The 27,271-nt window shown below is 41.6% G+C and overlaps 1 protein-coding gene across 1 annotated transcript; it reads right to left on the bottom strand.

Moving 5' to 3' along the window:
* Positions 1-1,134: 1,134 nt before the first annotated feature.
* Positions 1,135-11,881, bottom strand: LOC112256220 (sestrin-3). The gene is made up of 9 exons (XM_024429307.2): positions 11,686-11,881; positions 6,228-6,428; positions 5,766-5,948; positions 5,212-5,457; positions 4,977-5,091; positions 4,733-4,857; positions 4,336-4,502; positions 3,983-4,127; positions 1,135-3,804 (listed from the first exon to the last, which is right to left on the bottom strand). Exons 1-9 carry the CDS (start codon positions 11,749-11,751, stop codon positions 3,715-3,717), a joined length of 1,338 nt encoding a protein of 445 aa, XP_024285075.1. The 5' UTR covers positions 11,752-11,881; the 3' UTR covers positions 1,135-3,714.
* Positions 11,882-27,271: the final 15,390 nt, after the last annotated feature.

Here is a 27,271-nt window from a genome sequence, read left to right as displayed (position 1 = left end):
GCTAGTAATGCAAGCATTTCACTGCACCCCCTATAACATCTGCTAAACTGTGTACGCAACCAATAAACTTTAATTTGATTTATAAAACAAAGGAAATCTCATTTTTGACTGCACTGGGCCTTTAACATTAATGCACAATGCTTAATATCTTCCACTAGAGGGTCTAAGTGTATAGAAAAGGTTTCTCCGGTGCACCTCCATCCCCACATTTCTGAGGAACTACTAACACATTAACATGTTTTGACGTTATCCAATAAACTGCCATGGTTTAATCATGTTGTCACAAGGGATGGAGGCCTTTCAAATATATGTAGGAAATTACCATATAAATTAATTCAGGCCTCTGTGGCAACCTGTTGGCCTTTGTTTCCGAGAATCAGAAAATAGGAGCATGTGAGGACACTGGTATGAGTGGAATGGAGAATAGAATAAGAAAAGAGCTGAACCAAGTTCATTCATCTTTCATCCTGTCACATATAACCGGCATCAGTTAGTCCCTCAAAAGCAATCAAATCAACAAAGCCATTCAAAAATACAAAATGGTAACAAGAATGAAGCTATAAACAGAGAGTACTAGTATCAGATCAATGTGCAGATGTCATACTGACTTTGCCAATGTTAGTGACAGACATATCAACTGTTAGCAATATGAGCACAACTGTGTAGTTGTTCCTTATTGCACAACAGCATGATAGGTTAAATGTGGATTTCTCAGTAAGATGATCACAGGGGTGAGGGATCAGAAGGGAACTCAGCCAATGGTTGGGGATGCGTGTTGAGTTGATTTCAGGCACGCTCAAATCACGATGCCGTCTGTCTCAGATTCTGTTATGGATCCAGGCTAGCCTCATCCTTACTCCTCAATGATCTAAGATAACCATCCTTTTAACTGTAAGGACACCAGCTTTGTATTATATTTTTGGGAAATATGTGCTATTTCCATTTCTGAATGTATATTATTACAATAGTACTGTGAATGGTATGACTAAACTGGTTTCCTTGAGGTACTACTGTAGTTGAGTCCTTCAGTTGTACACACTGTTGATTTAGATTTGAATATGAGAGGAGTGCAGCATATGGCAAATGTGAAAGCACAATTAGGTAATCCCAGTAAAAAGAAAAGTGGAAACACACTCGCTTGATAGAACATCTTTATAGAAAAAATAAGTCTTCACATTTCCAAAAACAGTTTTTTTTGTTTTTTTTTAACTTATGTTTCACTTTTTTTTTTTAAATTTTATTGTCCATTCATTTACGTGGTAAATATTGAACAACTGTAACATCCATCTCCGTGTCAGTGGCTCTTATCGTTTTGGTTCCTTGGCCTGGTGTTCGGAAGCTTCAGACAGGAACAGACTCTTTCGCTCCTGCATTTGGAGCCATAACGACGTCATAGAGGTGTTGACGAGCAGCCAATGAGGACTGTAGTGCTCTTTTGCGCTACAGTACATCTACGTCAACTCATTTCAATACATTTTCCCGCAAAAAGGTGGGTAGCAGACGAGCCACTGTGCATACTTGTGTCCAGTGGTTATGGCACTGGCCGTTCTATATGGGCCACAGAACACTGTTCCTGAGGAGCCATCGGGGCAGTCTGCTCTAGCAAGGCCCTCACTTAGCCCAGAGTAGTCATGTCTGCCCACTCAAGCACCAGTCCAGTTTGGCCTAAAGGCACCTGCACTAAAAAGCACTTCTGTTGATATGCACTTTTTTCTTCTTCTCTCCTGTCGTTTCAAAACGGTCGAGCCTATTGAAAAGGGTCTTCCACCCTGCTGCCTCTAAAATATTCAGGATGCAGCGCAACAGGCAGGATATAGCAGCGAACCCAGAAGCAACATCAAGAACTCAACAATTATAGTACTGTAATGCAAAGTTGACAAAAAAGTGTAAAACAAAAAAAGGATATAACTGCATTTTAAAAATCTAGTTTGCAGTACCTACCCACGCTGTTCTGCAAATTGTACCATGAATCAGCATTTTTATTTTAGGTCATAAAGCTTGCCAAATAAATAATTGAAAAAGACAGACCTACTTTTCACATGCATAAGATCGTACACAGACCATTGATGACATTTAATCCTTAGTCTACAGCTTCTGTAGCATAGTAGAGTATGCTTAACATCAATTCAAACTCAATGCAGGTCACTTGCAGGGACTTTTATGTTGCAATATTCCAGTTCAGAGTTCTACAGACCTTCAACAACCACTTAAATGCATCAATGCAGTTTTAGGGATGGTTTTCTTTGAAATGGAGATTCCTTCATTTGATCTATGCCAGAGGACATCAATATAAAAATTGACATTCATATGGCTGAGCTTATTTTCACTCTACAAAACATTACTTTGGCCACCTCTTTGCGTTTCTTAAAGTTAAAATATATATTTTAAATAATCATAGTGATTGCAGATTTATCAAAGATACTGAAGTGAGTTCTGATCTCCTTCAGATCTGGAGCCATGGCCTGTCAGGACCACGTGAGTCCCTGCACTACTCCACATACACAAGACGACTAGGGTTACAGGGTGACTAGGAGTGGAGATCAGCTGATCGGAACACAGAGGGACCCAAGAAGCAGCCTCAGGATCATTAAGCAATGAGGCCCAAGGGGATGTGGTATATGGCCAATATACCATGGCTAAGGGCTGTTCTTATTGCTATTATAAGCTGGTTACCAATGTGATTAGAGCAGTGAAAATAAATGTTTTGTCATACCTGTGGTATATGGTCTGACATGCCACAGTTGTCAGCCAATCAGCATTTTAGGGCTCAAACCACCCACTTTATAATTTCTATTAGACACCATACAGTGGAAAGAAAAGACAGACCAACATGGATCTCCATCTCTGAACTACCTACAATATATATCTATATATCTAAAAAGTGCTTTTAAAAAAAGGAACTATAGTTGTTTGATATCATCTTGCAGTGTTTGGGTTTTGTTCTTGAACCTTCAGTAAAAATGTGAAACGTTAAGGGAGCTACGATGAACAATTGTCCATCACCTTTACCACCTACCTACACCAACAAGGACTGTAACAAGACAAACTATGGCAATATCTCACCAAAACATTCACTCAATCCAATAAAAAAGGATAAACAATTGGTTTTGAACAAATGCAATGTTGAAAAGATGAAAATAATCTCAAACCAAGAAAGAGGGTATTGTGTTGGCCATGGGTACACATCTCCTTGCTACACTGCAGAACCAACCATCTGCTTTCATCACAGTCATCAGAATCGAGACATAGCTAAACAATACATTACTAAAAATGAAAATAATGAATATCTATTATAATAGTAATATAATTGCACATTAACCATCAAGAGCAGATATGTTTGATAAGAGGAAAATACATCAAATGAATTGGACAGACCAACCTCGCAGAATGGAAAATGAGAAGGCAGAGAGAGGGGAAGAAAGGGATTGCTTCGACTTTGGCAAAGAGCTTTCCACTGCAGTGTGCATATCACGCAAATAGAGCTTAAATGATTGTATTATACATATTTCCCTAGTTTTTAACTGCAAAATAGGACAGTCGCACATTTGCAGGATATGGCTGCATTGCATGCTGCTCTTTCTCCCTCATAATTGCCAGTGTCTTCCCCATATCCCTGCCTGCTGTAAAGAGGTTCCCAACCCTGAGGCCTCCTAACTGGGTCTTTCTGTACCGTTGGCGATTGTAACTTTGTGCCTCTCCCTCTCACCAACTGACCTAAGCTATCATATACTGGGTGATGGCTCTCAGAGCATACAGAAGCTCAGCCTGTAACCGAGCCTCCATTATAAGCAAGTTCACATGGATCTAAGAGAAAAAAAAAAGAGGATCATATCATTAGAGAGCTGGAAGAGATGGAATGTGGTGGAGGGTGAAACAGAGAACACAAACTACCGCTTTGCATTTGATGCGGTAGATTTACTTCCAGTATATAGTTCAGCTGTATATGGACGCAGGGTGTATTGGTATGAGTTGGGGTGCGTACCCTCTCAGAAGGTTTGAGTGGTGCCCAGGGCAGGGGACACAGCGGGGTCTTGGTGGCATCAGGGTAGCAGGCCACAGACTTGATATAAAGCTTCAACTCCTTCTCCAGCAACTGGTTTACCTCCCCATAGTCATAATCGTCGTACCTGCGCGCACACACAAACACAAACGTGAATGAGAATCAAGTGGGTCCTTTGCAGCGAATCACAAACATTGAATCCTAGGACCAACCTGACTGCAATGCATATGATTATGATAGCATCTCACTTTACAATAACTCTGTGAATGCCGTGTGTGTATGTCTGACGTGCGCTTGTGCCGGTGTGTGTGTGCAGACTGGTAGTGTGATCTCACCTAATCCCCAACATGCAATGGATGTAGTTCCAGGTGGCTCTCTTCAGGTCAGGCCCGTGGGACGAGGGGAGGGCCGTGACGCTGCGGAAACGGTCGTCCAGCAGGTGCCCGATGTCCGAGTACAGCCGGTTGACCAGGGAGAAGCCGTGGTCCTCCCATGAGTAGTCCTTTCCAGACAGAAAACACACACAGTCAAACAAACCTGAAATACTCACATGGTTCCTGTTACACCTCAGCTAACTATAGACCCATAGACATATGAGACAGTATATTGTACTCATATTCTATGAGGGCTGATTCGCTACTTTACTGACATGGACACCTGTCGCCTCCCAGAAGGGTGTCATATATTCCAACATAGAATATAAACCGTATATAATATCAGCTGTGTACTTACCTGCACCCGGAACACTTGGAAGTGGTCTTCCTCTCTACGGGCAAACTCCTGGTAGCCAAACTCAGGGTCTGTTATGAAACGAGAGGGGTCTGCAGAGTAGGTCATCTCCTCCTCATCTTCCACATCTGGGAGGTGACAGTGAGAGGGTCAATGAACATAGTTGAGGAGGGATCCGTCACTCAATGTTCACCCATGAGTTTAGCTCTCACAGCATCGGGTGTGAAAGTGAGGGGGAACAGTGTACCTGTGTGCTGCAGTGTCTGGGTGTGTAAAAGATGCTCCCCCCTCCTCTCTTTCTCCTCCTGGGATTTCTGGATCCTCTCTTTCAAACACACCATCTCACAACTGGAGTCCAGAGACTGCCAAGAGAAGGAGAGAGACAATAGAGTGAAGAGACATGCGACTGTGGTTTCAGGCAACGATCTGTTGTGGAATAGCTCGGACGTCATATTCAGTCTGATACGGCACACAACACTTACCCGTCGTCGTGTTGTGTGTTCTGAGGGTGAGGTGAGAGGCTGCGGCACGCTAACGTTGCCGTTGGCAGCGTCACAGAGGCAGTAGCCCGGGGGGGTGCCGTTGGGGACTCTGGGAAGGGGGACGGGGTCGGTGTCAGTGCCCGAGCCAAAAACAAAGCTACAGAGGGAGTGGCAGTGGGCCAGGAGCACTACAGCCTGAACCAGCTCAGCCAGAGACCAGCACTGCTCTCCCGTCTTCAGCAACGCCTGGTGGGGGAAGGACACAGCAGAGAGTAGGCCTCATGGTAGAGATTAGACAGTGTTGGTCCAGTAACCGTAAGGTTGCTGGTTCGAATCCCAAAGCAGACTAGGTGAAAATCTGCTGATGTGCCCTTGAGCAAGGCACTTAACCCTAATTTACTGATGTAAGCTGCTCTGGATAAGAGTGTCTGCTAAATGACTAGAATGTAAGTGTACTGATCAGGGATATAACACTAAAAGCACAAAGCTGACATCCAAATATCTGATCTGTAGGAATGTTACATATTCTTTATAAGAGCTGGTTCCTGTGGTACCTGTATGTGTGAGTGGGCAGTGAGCCAGGGTTGGTGGGCAAGAACCTTGTTGAGTTGGTCAAGGTGTTGTAGGCGAGGAGGGACGGCCTCCAGCCCCTGTAACCACAGCGGGTCACCCCCCACCCTGAGGAAATGGGCAGAGTGCAGAGACACCAGGTAGCCACAGTGATACCGTGCTGCAGCCTGGGAGAGATGGGGAGAGGACTTAAATACAAGTACATCTAGAACAGTAACAGGCTTGTCTCCAGCATGTTGACCATGTTTCTGTCATTGTGCGTGGGTGGGCCAAGCCGAGTACGGGTGACTGTTTATGTATATGAAAGTGCTTTGGTGTCCTTGAGTGTGGGCGGAATGAGGTGTTTACATGTCTGTGCAAGTGTATGCAACTATGTGTGGGTGTGCATGATTGGTGCAGATACAAGATGCATTTCTGTGCATCATGCGTGGTTCCAGTGGCCTTACCATGATGGCGATGTAGTGGCGGTACTGCAGGGGCAGGGGGCCGTCCATGTGGAGGATGTAGTGCTGGGTACGGAGGAAGCTCTCCAGGTACTGGGGGTGAGAGGCCATCTGCTGGGACACGGCGTCCACACACCCCCTGCTGGCCAGAGCCTTCATGCACCGCAGCGACGCCCGCTCCTTCTCGGCGTTCACCTTCATCACCTGGACAGGACCAGAGGAAGAGGACGGTGAGACAGGTGGCAGAGACAATATGTCACCGACTGAACGCACACAGCAAGTGCCAACAAGGTCTATGTATCTTCCTCCTTGCCAGGTGAAAATCAATTTTGATAACAAGATGGAAAATAAAAAAATGGCAAGAGTTTTCACAAGCAGGTTGGCAGCCTCTGTTTTGAAGGTCCCTGTGGTGTCAACCTACACTCAGTCTGTGCATCTCAGGCACGTCAGGACTGAGCTGTGGGTTATGAACTTTGAATCAATCCATCGACAGGAGCCTTCTTGTAACAGCAGCAGAGATTTTGTACAACTAGACATTCCTCACAATATTCCCCTGCAAAACACAAACAAGGCCGCTCTGCACACTTTTCAGGCAGAGAAAGACCTGCCGGTAAAGGAAAAAAGAGCCTGGCATCCCACACATTCACAGTACCAGGGAGGATATACCAAAAGACAAACAGATCAATAGTCATAGGAGGATGCAAAGAGACGACAGTGAATTAAAAGTGGTACCCTGAATAATGCCAAAAGTGCTCCTAACCCTCCATTTTAAAATGAGAGGAGCTGATAACCTGAGTAGAGAAGAGCAGAGGAACTCGGGTGTATGGGGAAATTACCAGACTGGAACTGGATGAGGCCTCAATGAGGGAAGAACCACAGCAATGAAGGAGGAATAAAGAGCGAGAGACTGGCTGGGGAGGAGAGACATCGGCCAAGAGAAATATGGACTGATAGGGCCTGGTTTTGTAAAGGCTAAAGACATTTATTACCTCTCTCACACAACGGCTTCTAGGAAAAGTTGTTAGCACTGGGGGAGGGGGGAGAGAGAGAGCGAGTTGAGTGAGAGAGTGAGGCTGAGAACAGGTCTAGAGTCTGTTCCCCAGTGTGTGAAATGTGAGAGGCAAGGCCAGCTTACTTAGGTGCCAAGTGGCTCAGCAACCTCTGCTGGCAGAGCCTAGTGTTTTCAGTAACCCACCACTGTGGAGAGTTATGACCCCTGTCATACCAAAGCTATATCAGTAGTCGTTATTTAGTTCCACTGCCTTATGGAATAACTCCTTGGCATTTGACCATCATGTTAACATATCTCCCTGGCTTCGCAGTTTCATTATAAAAAAAAAACACTTTGCACCAGCAGATGGCGCTGCTCTTCCTCCAGCATTAGGTACAAAGCCTTCCAATATAAACTGAATACAACATGCTGTTGGATGTCAAGAGGGGGAACAGGATAGGCATAGGGGGTTTAATCACTCCGCTGACAGTCCATGGAATTCATTGCCTCAATGATTAAACGTTGCATTCCATGTCTATGTCCTTCAAGTATGAGTCCTCGTTCACAACGCTACAGCTATTGCCTGTCAATCTGATGGTAGGCCTATATAGAGCATGCACGGTATGGATGTGTGGAGGCCTTTGGAGAGCGAGAAGATGAGGAGGTTCAGTGACAGAGAGCATAGCAAACAGGAGTGAAAGCGCTGACACGCTGACTTGGACCCCGACCCACTTTCAAGTAAAATGGAAACTCAACTCTGACTGTGGCCTCGCCTGTCTAATACCAATATCTCTGGCACAGGTGCTTGTTACTCACAGCCCTACAGACATGCGTCTGCGCACGCGCACACAACTGATTTGTGGCCCCACACTCCTTGATGGGGTTCTCTGGCTTCAACAGGCATCAATAAACAAGCCTCAAGAAACTCCCACTAAGAACTCAGTCCAACCAAGCCTCCAAGGAGATTTCGAGGAACTTTCTGAGAATCAAGTTCCATACAAGCGAATAAAACACTTCCGAGTTGAATTTCAGTGGGTGGGGAATCGTGGCAGGGCTCTCCCCAGGCTTTATAAAGCCTGCCATGGTGCTGTGGCCATGACACCATATTAATGTGTCTTATTAATATTGTATGTCCAATCGTTGCGTTAAAGCTGGAATGACAACGCTCCAGACCAGTCAGTGTCCCAGATAGAACCCCATTCCCAACCAAGACGCTCTGAGCTTGAGACTCCATGCCCCACTCCCCCTGTAAATATATCCCATTTCAGCAGGGCCTGATAACCAAGCCTGACGACACCCCACCTCGCGGCTGACCCAGAAAAACGGTCCCAGAGCCACAGTCAAGACAAATACGTTAGGCATGCTCAACAGGTCAGTCACCATTTAAAAGGCACGATGAGTGGTGTGATTCTGAAGACATGGAACTAGTCTTTCTGTTCATTGTTGTCGGCATTATTAAAAAATGGGTCACTAATGAATCAAATCAGACCAGAAAAATCCCACACTTCAAACTATCACACCGGCATACATTTGGCCTACATTTTCTATAAGGGCTGGGTAGATTCATTGAACATTTTGGTATGCTCTAATAGGGATATCAATCTCCAACATGTTTGGACATGTTCCAATATAAAAAGTTGCCTAGTCAAATTGAAACGCATCAGTCCCAGACAGGAAATTACAATTTACGTCAGTTCTACATACATCCATACATTTGTTTACTGATCAGAGAACATCACAGGGTACAAACAAGATGCAAAAGAACGTGTCAGGGGTGGGAGGGAAAGATGTAGAAGAAACAAACAAAGATGGGAAAAGGGGTTAAGGAAACAGACAACAATGGCCTATAAATTGTTGAGTACGAAAGAGGAAATAAGAGGTATGCAGAGATGAGAACAAAGACGAGTAGAAAAATTATGCCAGTAGTCGTTCCAAGGGTAAATGTGACAGAGGGAGGGAGTGAGGTAGCGGATGAGGTAGTGCAGGGGGCTGCAGGGGAGGGGGTCAGCTGCAGATGGAGGAGGAGAGAGTGGATATTCAATCTGCATTCTGAGTGAGGCTGAAGGGGTCCGTCCTTGTCATGTGCTGCTCTGCTAGTGTCCCAGCTGCCTGCCTTTAACAGACTCGTCCCTCTTCACCAGAAACACAAACGGCAAGACCTGTTTTTGGCTCTGCAACCTGAACCCAGGGAGGAGTGCAAAACAGCCAGCTGCAGCCCGTAGGGGGAGAGGAGGGGGGAGCTGGGCAGGACAGCAGCCATAGACCACCAACACAAACATGCCAGAATTCATATGGAGACACAGGCAAACTTGTATAACAAAACAAAACTTCAGATAAAGGCGACAGACAGGTAAAGCCAGATTATATGGTGCCTACATAAAATGACAGGATAACAAACACAAACAAACCTGCACTCTTGCCAGCCTACATAGAGCTGAAAATAAAGACTAGAAACACAAGTCCTAATGCACACAAGGTATTTGAGAATATCAGGTTACTTTACTTACTTTATCTGTTGTAACCTGGTTAGGTACACATTCATAATCCCCCCCTTTCAACCCTCCCTCTGACTTGCTTCTTTTTCAAACTAAAACCATGCCTAAGAATGGCCAATGCATATGCATGGAAGCAGATAAGACCGTTTTCGCCACCTGCCATTTATCTGTGGCACTTTAATTGAGAGGAGATAAGGGGAGCAATAGTCTAGAAGGGGACCCTACTTTGGGCCAGTGTGCGCACTTTGCAGCAAGCTTATTTATGATGTGATGTTTTTGATTCTGCGCAAAGAGAGAACACCCAAATACATGGTGCAACAATATGCCGGTTGTTTTCTCACCAGTGCGGCAACAAATGTCCAAACTGTAAACATCTTATTTATTCAAATGAGATATATACACCTCACATAAACATGATCAGCATATTGCTCCTGTCTAGTCAAATCTGCAAACGCCTTGTGCAAATCTCTTAAGGTATTTATCATAATTTTTAAAATTTAAGACAGGTTTGCTGCAGGACATAATAGTGATGCAATTCATGTACATGTCAGGTGCATTGAACATAGGTCTCTAAACCCCTACTTGCAAGTGCACTTGTAGACAAAGCATAGGTCAAGTTTATCTTCATATCAAATATTAAGGAATTCATGTCACTGATCACATTCCTCTATTGTTCTAGCAACTTCTGAATGTTGAATTGCAGTAAACAAGTTATCCTATCCGCACTGCCCCCTTTCGGCTGTACATGGTAAAAACAGCATGGAAAAGAGAAAAACAAATTTGATTGGCAGTGCACCCAGCATCACAGAGCACAAAGAAGTCAACATCTTAGTGAAAAAAATGACACACAAAACAAATATATTTACCAAACGTGTTACATTACGGCAGAGGACAATGCATTAGGCCGATTGAAACAACAGAGAAATCAGCTCCTCGAATTCTGATTGTCAACGACAACCTTTGTTCGTTAGCTAGCGAGATTCTTTGTAAACCGTCATAAGAGACTGACGCCATAATTATAGAATGACATTGTATTAGCAGACACTTTTTTTGCACGAGCAAATCTCTAGAGATAATGTCAATATCACGTTCTTCCACAAAAAGAGAAAAAGAGTAGGCGGCTGATAGCACTGCATATCGAACCTGGCTTGGAAAAATACGATTATAATGCAAAGACATCAGGATGAAGGGTATTATAGTTAGCATATTAACAGATGTTAGTTGCCAATCCATTTTGGCTAGCTACATTCTAGGTAAACACTCAATCCCATTAAATTTAGTTGAATGGGTATGTCCTGTCCACATAATTTTGACATTTCGCTTAACTGATTAGCAAGCTTTTTGACTAAACCATTTTGCAACAGCAACTTCCCATTCATTGACTGAGAACATTCTTAAAATCGTATATTTCCCTCAAGTAGCTAGTTACCTAGCCAGACTGACAATGTATGGCCATTGTTGCCGTTGGCACATTGGCTAACGTTAGTTAAACTAGTTAACTACCGTAGCTATGTTATTTCAGAGACGAGAAACAATAAGTCACTAGGTAACGTTAGTAGTAAACTAGAGCAAACTTAATACCTCGCTCATGTTAATTGGCAGACTAGCTAAACTACGAGCCACTAGATAGTTAGCTGCTCACCTGCCCCTGGTCAACTATCGTTAGTTATCAATTCAGTTTTCTGGGTTAGCAAGACAGTTATCTAGGAAATTTAAATAATTACCGCTAGATAAAGTAAAAGTTTAGCTCGAGCCTAAAACCAACATCATATGAAGTGGTTCTGACTGCAGCCATCTAACGCACTATTGTATTTAACGTTAGTTGTACATTAGTTTCGTGAAAGGAGACAATATCTGCCTCAAGTTTTTTTCTGGGCAAATGAATGAACGACACAGTCGACTTAACTTCATTACTAGCCAGCTAGCTAATCGTACATTTGAATGTTGACTGGCTTTTTAGTAGCAAGAAAAATACCTGGTTCTGGACGCGCTGACATTGGGTTCCGAGGGGGTAATCCATTTTTTTCGTACAGATGATCATTTTCCAACAAGTTAGTGCATGGATACGGCTCTATCTCTCTTGATGTTCACCTACCCAGTTAACAATGCGGATCCGCTACAAAATCAAGCTACATGTCTGGGCATTTAGCTAGAGGTAAAAAAAAAAAAAACTTGCAGTACATTGCCAACTGCTCCAGTAACAGTGTGCCCAATCAAAGAATATAGGGGCGGAGTAAAGAAGAGGCTGTGCAAATTCTAAAGGCCAATCAACTTACAGAGATGGCATTTCAGGCTTCAATGCTTTGACTGAAAGGTTGATATGAAAGTCAGTCACTGCTATGATATGGTGGATTTTGTTATTGTTGATCTATTCAATTTTTAGGTCAATTTACAGTGTATTTTTCTTTATTACACAATCCATATATGCATACCCAGCAGGGCATCAGCAGGTGTGTTTATAGGTTGGTATATGAGAGAGAAAGAGCACGCAATAGAGAACAATAGATTGTGTATGTGTGCAGGTGATAGTGTTGAGGAACTAGATAACATTCCTTATATGTCACTCCAGATACACATTCCCTATATGCACTAGTATCTCAGGAGGCTGGTGGCACCTTATTTGGAAAGGATGGGCTCGTGGTAATGACTGAACCGGAGTTCATGGAATGGTATCAAACACATGGTTTATATGTGTTTCATGCCATTCCATTTGCTCTATTGCAGCCATTATTATCAGCCGTCCTCGCCTCAGCAGCCTCCACTAGATAACATTCCCTATATTTCACTCCAGATACACAATTCCTAGTAGTATCTCAGGAGGCTGGTGGCACCTTATTTGGAAAGGATGGGCTCGTGGTAATGACTGGACTGGAATTAATGGAATGGTATGAAACACATGGTTTATATGTGTTTCATGCCATTCCATTTGCTCTATTACAGCCATTAATATGAGCCGTCCTCCCCTCAGCAGCCTCCACTCAGTGGATATGGGGCACAAAATAGAGGGAACAGAAGATTGTCATAAAAAAGGAACATTTGCATGCATCAGATATCATACAAAAGTTGAATTAACCTGAAATTCCGTAAGAAAAGTACAATGACAGGCATTATCAATTTCTCCACTACTTTCTGTTACATGTTAACTTGTCTTCTTAGACTATTACTATGTTAAAATTGAATGGGCTCAAAGAAATTTGAGCTAAAACACTTTTCTTCTCTCTATAGTTATTCATATATTTTACTTTGGTAAGACATGTCCAGGCATGTTTTACCAGCCAGTTGCACTATGCTTTTCTGAGAGCTAACTTTTACTATATCACAGGTCGATATAGTCTACCAGTCTAACTGTCCACTATCCACCATTCATAGTGACAATAGTGGTAGGTGGATCGTTTGTCCAGGTCTGCAATAGGCTAACTAACAATCATACCACACATAAAATAATTCAAAGCTGCATCATTTTTAAATATGAATCCACAAGAACACATAGGAACAGCTGATAGGGAGCGGATAGGCCAGGTGCATCATTGTGCAAATTCCCTGTGATTTGAATGTTTAATTCAATTTGGATCAGTTGTGGATCTACTCTCGACAGTTTATACAGTCTAGAAAGACACTGTAGTAGACCAGTCTGTGTATTGTTTTAACTTCCGATACTGAGATGTCTTTTGTAAATCATCCTTCTCCCAGATCGTCCTATAATAATGTGGCCACATACGCTCCAGGCAGGCCTAGTTATTCAGAAAAGTTTAACGTGTGTGCTGCCTCCTCTCCAATCTACGCGGCTATTCCTAACACAACAACTGTCAAACGCTCCCTGAAACACTCCAGCGAGCAGGCCTTTCTAATCGACCTGGCCGGGGTATCCTGGAAGGATATTGATCTCATCCCGTCAGTAGAGGATGCCTGTTTTTTTTTAAATGCCTTCCTGACCATCTTAAATAATCATGCCCCATTCAAGAAATTTAGAACCAGGAACAGATATAGCCCTTGGTTCTCCCCAGACCTGACTGCCCTTAACCAACACAAAAACATCCTATGGCGTTCTGCATTAGCATCGCACAGCCCCCGTGATATGCAGCTTTTCAGGGAAGCTAGAAACCATTATACACAGGCAGTTAGAAAAGCCAAGGCTAGCTTAATCAAGCAGAAATTTGCTTCCTGCAACACTAACTCAAAAGAGTTCTGGGACACCATGGAGAATAAAAACACCTCCTCCCAGCTGCCCACTGCACTGAAGATAGGAAACACTGTCACCACTGATAAATCCACTATAATTGAGAATTTCAATAAGCATTTTTCTACGGTTGGCCATGCTTTCCACCTGGCTACCCCTACCCCGGTCAACAGCACTGCACCCCCCACAGCAACTCGCCCAAGCCTTCCCCATTTCTCCTTCTCCCAAATCCAGTCAGCTGATGTTCTGAAAGACCTGCAAAATCTGGACCCCTACAAATCAGCCGGGCTAGACAATCTGGACCCTTTCTTTCTAAAATAATCTGCCGAAATTGTTGCCACCCCTATTACTAGCCTGTTCAACCTCTCTTTCGTGTCGTCTGAGATTCCCAAAGATTGGAAAGGAGCTGCGGTCATCCCCCTCTTCAAAGGGGCGGACACTCTTGACCCAAACTGCTACAGACCTATATCTATCCTACCCTGCCTTTCTGTCTTCGAAAGACAAGTCAACAAACAGATTACAGACCATTTCGAATCTCACCATACCGTTTCTGCTATGCAATCTGGTTTCAGAGCTGGTCATGGGTGCACCTCAGCCACGCTCAAGGTCCTAAACGATATCTTAACCGCCATCGATAAGAAACATTACTGTGCAGCCGTATTGATTGATCTGGCCAAGGCTTTTGACTCTGTCAATCACCACATCCTCATCGGCAGACTCGACAGCCTTGGTTTCTCAAATGATTGCCTCGCCTGGTTCACCAACTACTTCTCTGATAGAGTTCAGTGTGTCAAATCGGAGGGTCTGCTGTCCGGACCTCTGGCAGTCTCTATGGGGGTGCCACAGGGTTCAATTCTTGGACCGACTCTCTTCTCTGTATACATCAATGATGTCGCTCTTGCTGCTGGTGAGTCTCTGATCCACTTCTACTCAGACAACACCATTCTGTATACTTCTGGCCCTTCTTTGGACACTGTGTTAACAACCATCCAGGCAAGCTTCAATGCCATACAACTCTCCTTCCGTGGCCTCCAATTGCTCTTAAATACAAGTAAAACTAAATGCATGCTCTTCAACCGATCGCTGCCTGCACCTGCCCGCCTGTCCAACATCACTACTCTGGACGGCTCTGACTTAGAATACATGGACATCTACAAATACCTAGGTGTCTGGTTAGACTGTAAACTCTCCTTCCAGACCCACATCAAACATCTCCAATCCAAAGTTAAATCTAGAATTGGCTTCCTATTTCGCAACAAAGCATCCTTCACTCATGCTGCCAAACATACCCTTGTAAAACTGACCATCCTACCAATCCTCGACTTCGGCGATGTCATTTACAAAATAGCCTCCAATACCCTACTCAACAATTTGGATGCAGTCCATCACAGTGCCATCCGTTTTGTCACCAAAGCCCCATATACTACCCACCATTGCGACCTGTACGTTCTCGTTGGCTGGCCCTTGCTTCATTCTCGTCGCCAAACCCACTGGCTCCAGGTCATCTACAAGACCCTGCTAGGTAAAGTCCCCCCTTATCTCAGCTCGCTGGTCACCATAGCATCACTCACCTGTAGCACGCGCTCCAGCAGGTATATCTCTCTGGTCACCCCCAAAACCAATTATTTCTTTGGCTGCCTCTCCTTCCAGTTTTCTGCTGCCAATGACTGGAACAAACTACAAAAATCTCTGAAACTGGAAACACTTATCTCCCTCACTAGCTTTAAGCACCAGCTGTCAGAGCAGCTCACAGATTACTGCACCTGTACATAGCCCACCTATAATTTAGCCCAAACAACTACCTCTTTCCCTACTCTATTTATTTTATTTTATTTTGCTCCTTTGCACCCCATTATTTTTATTTCTACTTTGCACATTCTTCCACTGCAAATCTACCATTCCAGTGTTTTACTTGCTATATTGTATTTACTTTGCCACCATGGCCTTTTTTGCCTTTACCTCCCTTATCTCACCTCATTTGCTCACATCGTATATAGACTTGTTTCTACTGTATTATTGACTGTATGTTTGTTTTACTCCATGTGTAACTCTGTGTCGTTGTATGTGTCGAAATGTTTTGCTTTATCTTGGCCAGGTCGCAATTGTAAATGAGAACTTGTTCTCATTTTGCCTACCTGGTTAAATAAAGGTGAAATAAAATAAAATAAAAACTAGAACCTAACGCTTCAGTATAGCCTAAATTTAGATTATTTAACTTTTAAAATATATTGCCTTTTATATGTGGCATATCACAATGTTTTGGCAGTCACAATGTTTTAACCTGATTAGGCTACTTCAAAGGTATCCTGTAGTCATGTGGACATTCGTTCAAAATATAATTTCAGCATCCTCAAAATGGCTTCACATTAACCAGGTTTCCATCCAACCTTTTAATGTGAGTAAAGTACAAAAACCGTACCAAAAAAAGTCACGACATCATGGGAAAGCATGCAGTTTATTAGGTGATATATGAAATAAATAATAATGAACTTCACAGAGTGGCGAAAGTGCACGGTGATGACCTTGATGCTCCTTTCAATACACATCGAAGGTCTTATTCTGATGACATGATGATCGATGGTTGGCTGCCGTTTCACAAATACAAATAAATCTATCACTTTTGCCCATAATAGTCTAATCTTGGAGGCTATACCCGCACTATATCTGCAAGCTGTAAATCCCAGACTTTATTGTGCACCCCCAGTCACTTTTACAAATCTTTGTACTGAATGGAAATAATATACACTGACTGTACAAAATATTAAGAACACCTGCTTTTTACATGTAATAGACTGACCAGGTGAATAGAGTTGAAAGCTATGATCCCTTATTGATGTCACTTGTTAAATCCACTTCAACCAGTGTAGGAAACAGCCAGGGAGAGTGAACTTGTCTGTGGTGGTCAGCAAACCGTTAACCTTCTGGCCCGTAGCCCTGCATGGCATCGAATGTGCCACAAAATGATGTTGAAGTGGCAAAGTCGATATCCACGTTTATAAACACAAGGTTGTTACAGTTATTTGTGTTCCTAAACATTTTTTTGTTGGTTCTATGAGGGGAGAGGGTGTGCAATTTATTTGACAGTACAAGGGGAGGGTCATGTGGAAATATTTGTAATATTGTGAGGGGGGTGCAATTTATTTTATGACACCTTGAGTTGGGACCCCCCTCCCCACAGTGCATTTTCGACCTGTCCCTAACTAATTAATCCATAAAGTTCAAAATGTGACCCCTAACATCACAAACGCAGACTATAACAACAGAAAAGTAGTTGATATACAGTATAGTAACAAGACAACGTGATATAACTAGAAAAACACAAGATTATGTTTTTTCAATGCTAATAGTTTCATTGGTGGTAATATGTTAGCTTGTTTTATTTGGATTAAGGAATAGGGAACAATATTATACTTGCGTGGAATCTGACACCAAACTGGTTTTGCTTGGCTGGGAATCTGTAATAATGTTCTCTGTAGAAGTTGATTCATTCACACTGACTCAATACAAATGCTCACCAAGAATATCATAATTTATCCTCCTTACTTTATTTCACATGTTCTAAGATTTTACTGACTTACAGTTCATATAAGGAAATCAGTCAACTGAAATTCATTAGGCCCTAATCTATGGATTTCCCCTGACTGGGAATACCGATATGCATCTGTTGGTCACAGATACCTTAAAAAAAAGGTAGAGGCGTGGATCAGAAAACCAGTCAGTATCTGGTGTGGCCATCCTTTTCCTCATGCAGTGTGACACATCTCAATGGGTGACATGCCTGGTGAGAATGCAGGCCATGGAACTGGGACAATTTCAGTTCTGGAAATGTTCAGCTCTGGAAATGTTTTGAGGGAACGTGCCCATTGCACATTTTAGAGTGGCCTTTTATTTTCCCAGCACAAGGTGCACCTATGTTACGATCATGCTGTTCAATCAGGTTCTTGATTTGCCACACCTGTCAGATGGATTAATTATCTTGGCAAAGGAGAAATGCTCACTAACAGGGATGTAAACACATTTGTGCACAACATTTTTGAGAAATAAGCTTTTGTGCGTATGGAACATTTCTGGGATCTTTTATTTCAGCTCATGAAACATGGGACCAACACTTTACATGTTGCATTTATATTTTGGTTCAGTATAACTAGTCTACAGAAACTGAATCATGAAACGGTTCACCCGAGCCCAGAACTCTATAATGGCTGGCATAATTCAAACCCCTAGGAAAAGCAAAACAGGCTGAGACAACAATAAACAGGGTAATCCATTTATTGCTTGATATTAAATGATTACATTAAATCCTGCCCTTTCATAGCACTGTTAGCAGGGCCCCAGGGGGGACTCTAGCCGAGGAGTACTCTTGCCTGTCTGTATTTAGTAAATTTGTTTCAGAGTCTGATGTGCTCTCCAACCTGGAGAAATGTGTTTATTTATTTACCCTTTATTTAACTAGGCAAGTCAGTTAAGAACAAATTCTTACTTACAATGACGGCCTACACCGGCCAAACCCTAACCCGGACGCTGCTGGGCCAATGGTGCACTGCCCTATGGGACTCCTGATCACAGCCGGTTGTGACACAGCCTGGAATCATACCAAGGTCTGTAGTGACGCCTATAGCACTGAGATGCAATGCCTTTGACCACTGCACCACTCAGGAGAAAACAATATCTCAGTGCACCACTGGGATTATACTATGTTGGTTGGACAATAAATTATATAAATTCCTTAAAGAATCAAATCTTTGTCAAACTAGATTAAGTTGCTACTGCAGCAATGTCCCCAATCCATATGAATGAATATGAGGCGTAGTATGATTGTTGTTGTGTAAAAAAACAAAAAAACCCAAGTCAACCATTTCAAATATTTCCTGTTCAAGTAAACACATTTGAGAGATGGTGGACCAAGATTCTGGCATATGTCATCAGAGCCACAGAGCTAATACAGATTTGTGAAAAATAGACCCCCTTTTCCCTGCCTCTTCATGGCCAAAAAGTGGGTGGCCCTGTCTGTAAATGCCAGGTTAGATCACAGCCATTCATGGTTCCCTGCTACTGTTGTCTGGAGATAAACAATTATCATTGCTCTCTCCCCAAATGTCACATCTACCAATGGCTACTGCCTTCGGATAGAATTATTATGTTTATTGACCTTCTGCCCAGTTGTTGCTTTCTGCTTGGACTAACTCAGCCCCCACACGGGTCTTGACTGAATAGTGCTTTTGTTCTAAAACAGTAATCTGGGCATCATTCAATTATGTCCTGCTAAATTAGAATGTTTTTGTTCTTTCTGGATGCTGGGATCCACAAGACATTTGTCAGAGACATGCACATTCCCTCCTAATTCCCTACCTTCTGTAGCTTTTACCGTTTATAAAATACTCTTCCTAAGCAAGAGATTATCAACTGTCCAGTGCAGTCAAAAACCTGATTTCCCTGTGTTTTATAGGTATTTCCACAATATGAGGTTGGAATGACTGTGAAATTGTGAAAATTATGAACACCCTTTTAATGCATCCCTATGCTTCCCATCCGAAACAGTTCGGAACAGTTTGTGCATATATTATGATGACATTTTGTGAAATGTTTGTTCATTTTGGCCTCCGGAAAGGGTTTTTATCCACACCAAAAAAAATTCTCGAGGCTGTGATTGGTCAACAGTAGGGATTCTTCAATTGAATGTTTATTATCATTCAACGTTAAGGGACTTGATTTCATGTACATTTTTCACTTGAGAAATACTGCACCAAACATCTTAGTTGCTAAGATCTCCACGGCAAAAGAAATAATAAAAATTATGACAGATTTCTAAGATTTCTTCAGTTATCTTAGATAAGGCCATCATTGTAAATAAGAATTTGTTCTTAACTTACTTGCCTAGTTAAATAAAAAATAAATAAATTCTGACTATTTTGAGGAAGCGTATACTGGCTACGGCATCTCAAGATGGACAAACAGTTCTACCGAAGGTCTTTTAACTTTAACAGGATTGGTGGGTCCCCCGATCGGACTGTTGAGCTAATGTAAGCTAATGTGATTAGCATGAGGTTGTAAGTAAACAAGTACATTTCCCAGGACATAGACATATCTGATATTGGCAGAACGCTTAAATTCTTGTTAATCTAACTACACTGTCCAATTTACAGTAGCTATTACAGTGAAATAATACCATGCTATTGTTTGAGGAGAGTGCAAAGTTATGAACTTGAAAATGTATTAATAAACCAATTAGGCACATTTGGGCAGTCTTGATACAATTTTTAATTTTTTTTTAATGATCTTTTACCAGATCTAATGGGTAATATTCTCCTACATTAATCTAACATTTCTACAAACTTCAAAGTGTTTCCTTTCAAATGGTATCAAGAATATGCATATCCTTGCTTCAGGTCCTGAGTTACAGGCAGTTAGATTTGGGTGTTACTTTAAGAGAAAATTGAAGCCTTTAGTGTTGGAGCTGTTTGGAAACACTGCATGACATTTCGGCTCGTTTTGGTGGGGATACAGTTTTGGCCTGTTATTTAATAGACAAATAAAAAATAGAGTTCCAAACCTCTCTGGCAATAACAGGTAGTTTTCCATTTTCCCCTCCCCACTCTCCCCACTCAGACCACTCCCAGTCCTATCAAAATTCTTGCTTAAGAAACTGCTCTTTGCTAAGAAGCTAGCTTTGTTTCTTTTTGACCATTTTAATAGAAAACAATCACAGTAAGGTGCTTAATTGATTCCCAGAAATGATTTCATTTTGAGATAAAAATGGCTGCATTGGACCTTTAAAGAAAAAGGGTCTTTGAGACACAAACAAGACTGTTATTGAGTTGTTTTTATTTTATTTGTATTGTCACTGCACTGCACTGTTAAGCATTTACTCCCCACTGTATCCTGTGCATATGACGAATAAACTCAGATTTATGTATATGTTATTCTAAAGTTTTTTTAAATTGTTTTATTGTTACTGCACTGTTGAGAGGAGTAAAGCATTTCCTCCTTGTACCGTTTACACCCCACTGTATCCTGTGCATATTACGAATCAACTTAGATTTATGTAAATGTAATTCTATCTAAAGATTTTAAAAGTAGTTTGTTTTATTGCCAAAAGTAGCTTTTTACACTATTGGCCTACTAAGCAACAAGGCTGAGGTAGAGAAGAGAGGTGAAGTGAGAGACCTACAGGGAGTGTGAGTGTGAAAAGCGTCTGTTTACTTCAAGGGAACATGTGAGGTCTAAATATTTTCCATGTCTGTCATTGCAACAAGCCTGCTGAGTTCAAAGGCCTTGACCCCCCCCTCCCCCTTCAGATATCCTCCTCAACCAGTCTATACTCTTAACCCCTTGACAGAACAATACATTAGCATGTAGATTTTAAAACATTGGAAACTGGGTAACACTTTAAAAAGCAAGAAAAAACACAGGAGAGGACTAGAACTATTTAGCAAAGCACTAGAGCAATAAACCTTATCATAAATCAACAAGCAGAACATAAATAATCCTGATAGGTATCAGTCTGGTGTTTACTGTAATTACCTTAGTGATCACTGTTTTACAGCCTGTGTTCGTAATGGCTGCTCAGTGAAACGACTTGTCCTGAAGACACTTTCTAAAAAACTTTAATGAGCAAGCCTTCCATCATGAACTGGCCTTTGTAAAATGGTATAAAATCCGTTTGATCCCCTCTGTCGAAGACACTTGGACCTTCTTTTTTGATATTTTCAGTGGTATTGTTAACAAACACGCCCCCATAAAGAAAATTTGAATTATAAACAGGTTCAGCCCCTGGTTCGACCGTGATCTTGTGGAGTTACTCCACATCAAGAATTGCATTTGGCGAAAGTCTCTGCACACGCATACTCAAGCTGACTGGCTATCGTTCAGGCAAATGAGAAATAAGTGGACTCAGGCTATCCGGAAGGCCAAAGTTAGTTACTCTATAGTATTCTCTTGGGTATGCAATCTGGTTTCCACTCAGGTTATGGATGTGTCACTGCAACCTTAAAGGTCCTCAATGATGTCACCATTGCCCTTGAGTCTAAGCAATATTGTGTTGCTATTTTTATTGACTTGGCCAAAGCTTTTGATATGGTAGACCATTCCATTCGTGTGGGCTGGCTAAAGAGTATTGGTGTCTCGGAGGGGTCTTTGGCATGGTTAGCTATCTACCTCTCTCAAAGAGTGCAGTGTATAAAGTCAGAAAATCTGCAGTCTCAGCCATTGCCTGTCACCAAGGGAGTACCCCAAGGCTCAATCCTAGGCCCCACGCTCTTCTCAATTTACACCAACAACATAGCTCAGGCAGTAGGAAGCTCTCTCATCCATTTATATGCAGATAATACAGTCTTATATTCAGCTGGCCGCTCCCCGGACTTTGTGTTAAATGCTCTGCAACAAAGCTTTCTTAGTGTCCAACAAGCTTTCCATCCCCTTACCTTGTTCTGAACACCTCCAAAACAAAGGTCATGTGGTTTGGTAAGAAGAATGCCCCTCTTCCCACATGTGTTATTACTACCTCTGAGGGTTGAGGGCTTGAGGTAGTCACCTCATACAAGTACTTGGGAGTATGGCTAGACGGTGCACTGTCATTCTCTCAGCACATATCAAAGCTGCAGGCTAAAGTTAAATCTAGACTTGGTTTCCTCTATCGTAATCGCTCCTCTTTCACCCCTGCTGCCAAACTAAACCTGATTCAGATGACCATCCTACCCATGCTAGATTACAGAGACATCCTTTTTAGATCGGCAGGTAAGGGTGCTCTCGAGGGGCTAGATGTTATTTACCATTCGGCCATCAGATTTTCCACCAATGCTCCTTATAGGACACATCACTGCACTCTATACTCCTCTGTAAACTGGTCATCTCTGTATACCCGTCGCAAGACCCACTGGTTGATGCTTATTTATAAAACCCTTTTAGACCTCACTCCCCCCTATTGTAGATATCTACTGCAGCCCTCATCCTCCACATAAAATACCCGTTCTGCCAGTCACATTCTGTTAAATGTCCCCAAAGCACACACCTCCCTGGTTCGCTCCTTTTTTCAGTTTGCTGCAGCTAGCGACTGGAACGAGCTGCAACAAACACTCAAACTGGACAGTTTTATCGCAATCTCTTCATTCAAAGACTCAATCATGGACACTCTTACTGACAGTTGTGGCTGCTTTGTGTGATGTATTGTCTCTACCTCCTTGCCCTTTGTGCTGTTGTCTGTGCCCAATGTTTGTACCCATGTTTTGTGTTGCTACCATGTTGTTGTTATGTTGTGTTGTTATCATGCTGTGTTGTCATGTGTTGCTGCCTTGCTATGTTGTTGTCTTAGGTCTCTCTTTATTTAGGATTGTGTTGTCTCTCTTGTTGTGATGTGTGCTTTGTCCTATATTTATATTGTATTTATTGTATTTTTTTAATCCCAGGCCCCCGTTCCCGCAGAAGGCTTTTGCCTTTTGGTAGGCCGTTATTGTAAATAAGAATTAGTTCTTAACTGACTTGCCTAGTTAAATAAAGGTTAGATAAAATAAATAAACTGTGGGACCTTATATAGACAGATGTGTGCCTTTCCAAATCATGTCCAATCAATTGAATTTACCACAGGTGGACTCCAATCAAGTTGTAGAAACATCTCAAGGATGATCATTGGAAACAAGATGAAGCTGAGCTCAATTTCGAGTCTCATAACAAAGGGTCTGAATACTAATGTAAATACGTTATTTCTGTTTTAAAGTTGTATAAATGTGCAAAAATGTCTAAAAACCTTGTAATTATGTGGTAGTGTGTAGATTGCTGAGGAAAAAATATAATTTCATCAATTTTAGAATAAAGCTATAACATAACAAAATTTGGAAAAAGTCAAAGGGTCTGAATACTTTCCGAATGCACTGTACATATTTTATCTCAACACAATCCTACTTATTATTAATGTACATTTGTTGCTAAAAATTGAAACAGCTGCTGCCACCTAGACAGTCACATCCTGTGTGATATTGTTTTAGTGCACTTAGTTCTTAAACTCACACAAGTCAACAACTTTCTGTTGAAAGAAGTGGAGAGTCCTCCCTGTCAGTTTGTTTGGTTTATGTTCTGGAAAGATGTGGCTACTGCATTTCACTGGACCTTTGTTTAACTGTATTCATTTGTTCATTAGCTAAACTAAGGCCTATATTAATTATCTCATTCCCCTGTGAGGGTGAAGTAGCTGAATATTTATTTAGGGAAGAGATATCAATCTCATCAGCATTAGCTGTTTTTATAGAACAATGAGTTGATTCAGATCTTGGGCCTTATATGGGTCTATAATATCAGGAGTTAATGTCATTGACTGAAAGATCTGTGAAGGGAATTAAATCAACTACCAGTGAATGGTGAGGGGGATAGTTACCCAAGATTCACCTCGATTAATGATGACAGCTCACAGTCATAGTTGCCCCAGTTCCTCTGGGAGAGGGGACTGCTGTACCAGCATTCTCATGCTGCAGCTGGTACAAACACATCCAGGATCACAAAACAAGCTCAGAGCAATGACAAGTCAGCCTTGTTAGCACACCGCTTAGAGCTATAGACTGCTGGTCACTGAAATTGCATCAGCCTGAAACATTTCCCCTTGCACATGTCATAATAACTTTTGAAATACCATTACATATTTCATTAGACTTTACTTTTAAATGTTTGAATAACCTTTGAATGTGCTTGATGTAATCGTTGTAACTGCTGGAGAAACTAGAAGGGAGAAAAGCTTAGCCACTAGATTCTAACTCCTGAATACATATTAGATTAACACATGTTTATGTCCACAAAAATATCATGTGTTACCCATTTAGGCAGACACACAAAGCCAGTCTGAACCAGCTAACTCTAATCAAAATGATCAGAATAGAGAGCAACCTCTCCACAATTGAACTGGAGGGGTCATTTCATAAGTCTCGTTTTTCAAGGGTTGTATAAAGTGACTGATAGCAACCAAAGCAAGCAATTTTGCAGCAAAGAGCAAAGACTGATTACACTTATTGGAATAGTTAATCCATCTCCAAAGTTCATGATAATGTTAGAATGGCACACAAAATCATGTTTTCATACAAAATGTTCTAATTTACTAAGTAGGCTAATGAAAATATCAAATGATTAGCAGTGGTGTAAAGTACTTAAGTAAAACTACTTTAAAGTACTACTTAAAGAGTTTTTGGGGGTATCTGTACATTACTATAACATTTTTTTGGCTACTTTTAGTTTACTACATTACTAAATAAAATTATGTACTTTTTACTCTATACATTTTCCCTGACACCCAAAAGTACTCGTTACATTTTGAATACTTAGCAGGACAGAAATGGTCTAATTTACGCACTTATCAGGAGAACCTCCCTGGTCATCTCTACTGACTCTGATCTGGCAATTCACTAAACACAAATGCTTTGTTTCTGAATGATGTCTGAGTATTGGAGTGTGCCCCTGGCTATCCGTAAGGAATTTGAAATTATTTATATTTTTACTTTTGATACTTAAGTACATTTTTGCAATTACATTTACTTTTGATACTTAAGTATATTTAAAACCAAATACTGGACTTTTACTCAAGTAGTATTTACTGGGTGACTTTCACTTTTACTTGAGGTATCTTTACTTTTACTCAAGTATGACAATTGGGTACTTCTTCCACCACTGATGATTAGTTGCTCAAAGAGCATCCTTTCTGAGTTTCCTATGTGACAACTCTCCATCTTTCAATATGACGTCTAGACTCTCAGTATAACCTTGAACAACAGCTGACTCACTTCCTTATTTTAGCAAGTGGTTAGTTAGGGCATCTGCAAGACACAGCTGTAATGGCCTACACAGTATGGCTTGACACAATGGCCCTATACAAACACTTCTAAAATGATTCCTTCTTCCCTTTCTTGAGGTGTTTGTTCCAGTTTAGGAATAAATGGTTGAAAAATACACTTCAAGTGGCACTTCAACACAATGGTTGCTGTGGTGAAGAAAAATCAAGGACTTTGTTCATTGCTGTTAATGGGCTTTTCACAGACATACATGAACCAATGAATCCAGTGATTTTAAGGAGGGAAGGTAGTAATCTTTTACTAATCAAACTCTGGCTCATAGCCATCTACCAGCGGCAAGAGAACAAGTTACTTCACAATATTCTGCCGAAATGCTAGCCTCCACACTCTGGCAACTCGTCCTCAAAACCCCCCAGGCAGTCACACCACCAACAACAATGTGCCAAATGTTACCAGGCACGTACACTATGGAGCCATTGAAACCATCTGATCCAGGCCTGTACATAACTTAGAAGATATAGTAAACCACAAACACTGGGAGGAACCACCTGCTGGCATTTCACCCATGACTTCCTGTTTCACAGTGCCAAGCCACCCACCAGACGTGGCTTAATAAACCTTTAGCAGAGAGACTGGCACACTGTCACATCACTCACTCAGTCCCTCAGTCAGTTAGCCTGAACATACCACCCCTAATTTAAAGTTCACTCACTGGTCAAGATAAATTAATTTCAAGAAAAAAAATCTTGGGGAAAGCCTCAAAAAGCAAAATACATATGTTGATCATAACACCTAGATGAAAAGAAAGATTAAGAGACACAAAACAAAACTCTCACTCTTGGAAAATAAACAGTGATGTCAGAGCTCCATTTCTAAATATATTTATCCCAATTCAGTTATTTTCATCAAATTTTGCCAACTGATTAAAGTTTGGTAACAAACAGGTATTCATACCCACCAATCACAGAAGCAGAAAGTGACATCATCTGGCACTTAATTTCAAGGGACCATCTTAAAACAGAACTTAAAGTGTATTGGACATGGGAGTGGGAGCATAACAATTGGATAAGAGACTTCTATTTCTATCTATAGTCATAAGATTTCTAGAATATATGTATATATTAATAATATGGCTTTTTATAGCACCCATTACAGATCAAAAACATTGTTTTATCCAGACAAGTCTGTAAAGACAAGCAAGTTATTCCACTGAAAATGTGAATAATTATTCACATTAGCAGCATCATCATAGGCACTCTTGCGTAAACAAACAAAAACTACTTCACTGGGCCTGTTGAATCTTATCTCTCCCCTCCGGTCATATTTGGTACAACAACTTTGTTCACTGTGAATCATTGACAATGATCATTGCATTTTCCACAATGCAATACAGACCCAGGACATACCTTTGGTCTGAATGGGGATACACAAAGAGGATCAAACCCCAAAATGTACCCTACACAATTGTGGTCACCCAAGAATCCCAGGATTGTTGTTTTGATTAAGAGTTCCGCGAAGGGTTCATGACGACTGTATTATTCAACACTGATGACTATTGGCTAGCTTAGACTTTGATGACTCAGGGTCCACTAGATCATATTTACACCTTCATTTATACATAA

Source organism: Oncorhynchus tshawytscha, linkage group LG08, assembly GCF_018296145.1.
Source record: "Oncorhynchus tshawytscha isolate Ot180627B linkage group LG08, Otsh_v2.0, whole genome shotgun sequence".
Taxonomy (NCBI): domain Eukaryota; kingdom Metazoa; phylum Chordata; class Actinopteri; order Salmoniformes; family Salmonidae; genus Oncorhynchus; species Oncorhynchus tshawytscha.
The sequence above is the reverse complement of the archived record's forward strand: the minus strand, read 5'-3'. Positions and strand labels throughout refer to the sequence as shown.

Excerpts from the sequence above, each read along its gene's own strand:
- LOC112256220 (XM_024429307.2), bottom strand. The coding sequence starts at position 11,751 with ATGATCATCTGTACGAAAAAAATGGATTACCCCCTCGGAACCCAATGT. Across the intron at positions 5,092-5,211 it reads AACACACAACACGACGACGG|TCTCTGGACTCCAGTTGTGA; the intron begins GTAAGTGTTGTG and ends TTCTCTTGGCAG. Across the intron at positions 4,858-4,976 it reads CCAGACACTGCAGCACACAG|ATGTGGAAGATGAGGAGGAG; the intron begins GTACACTGTTCC and ends GTCACCTCCCAG.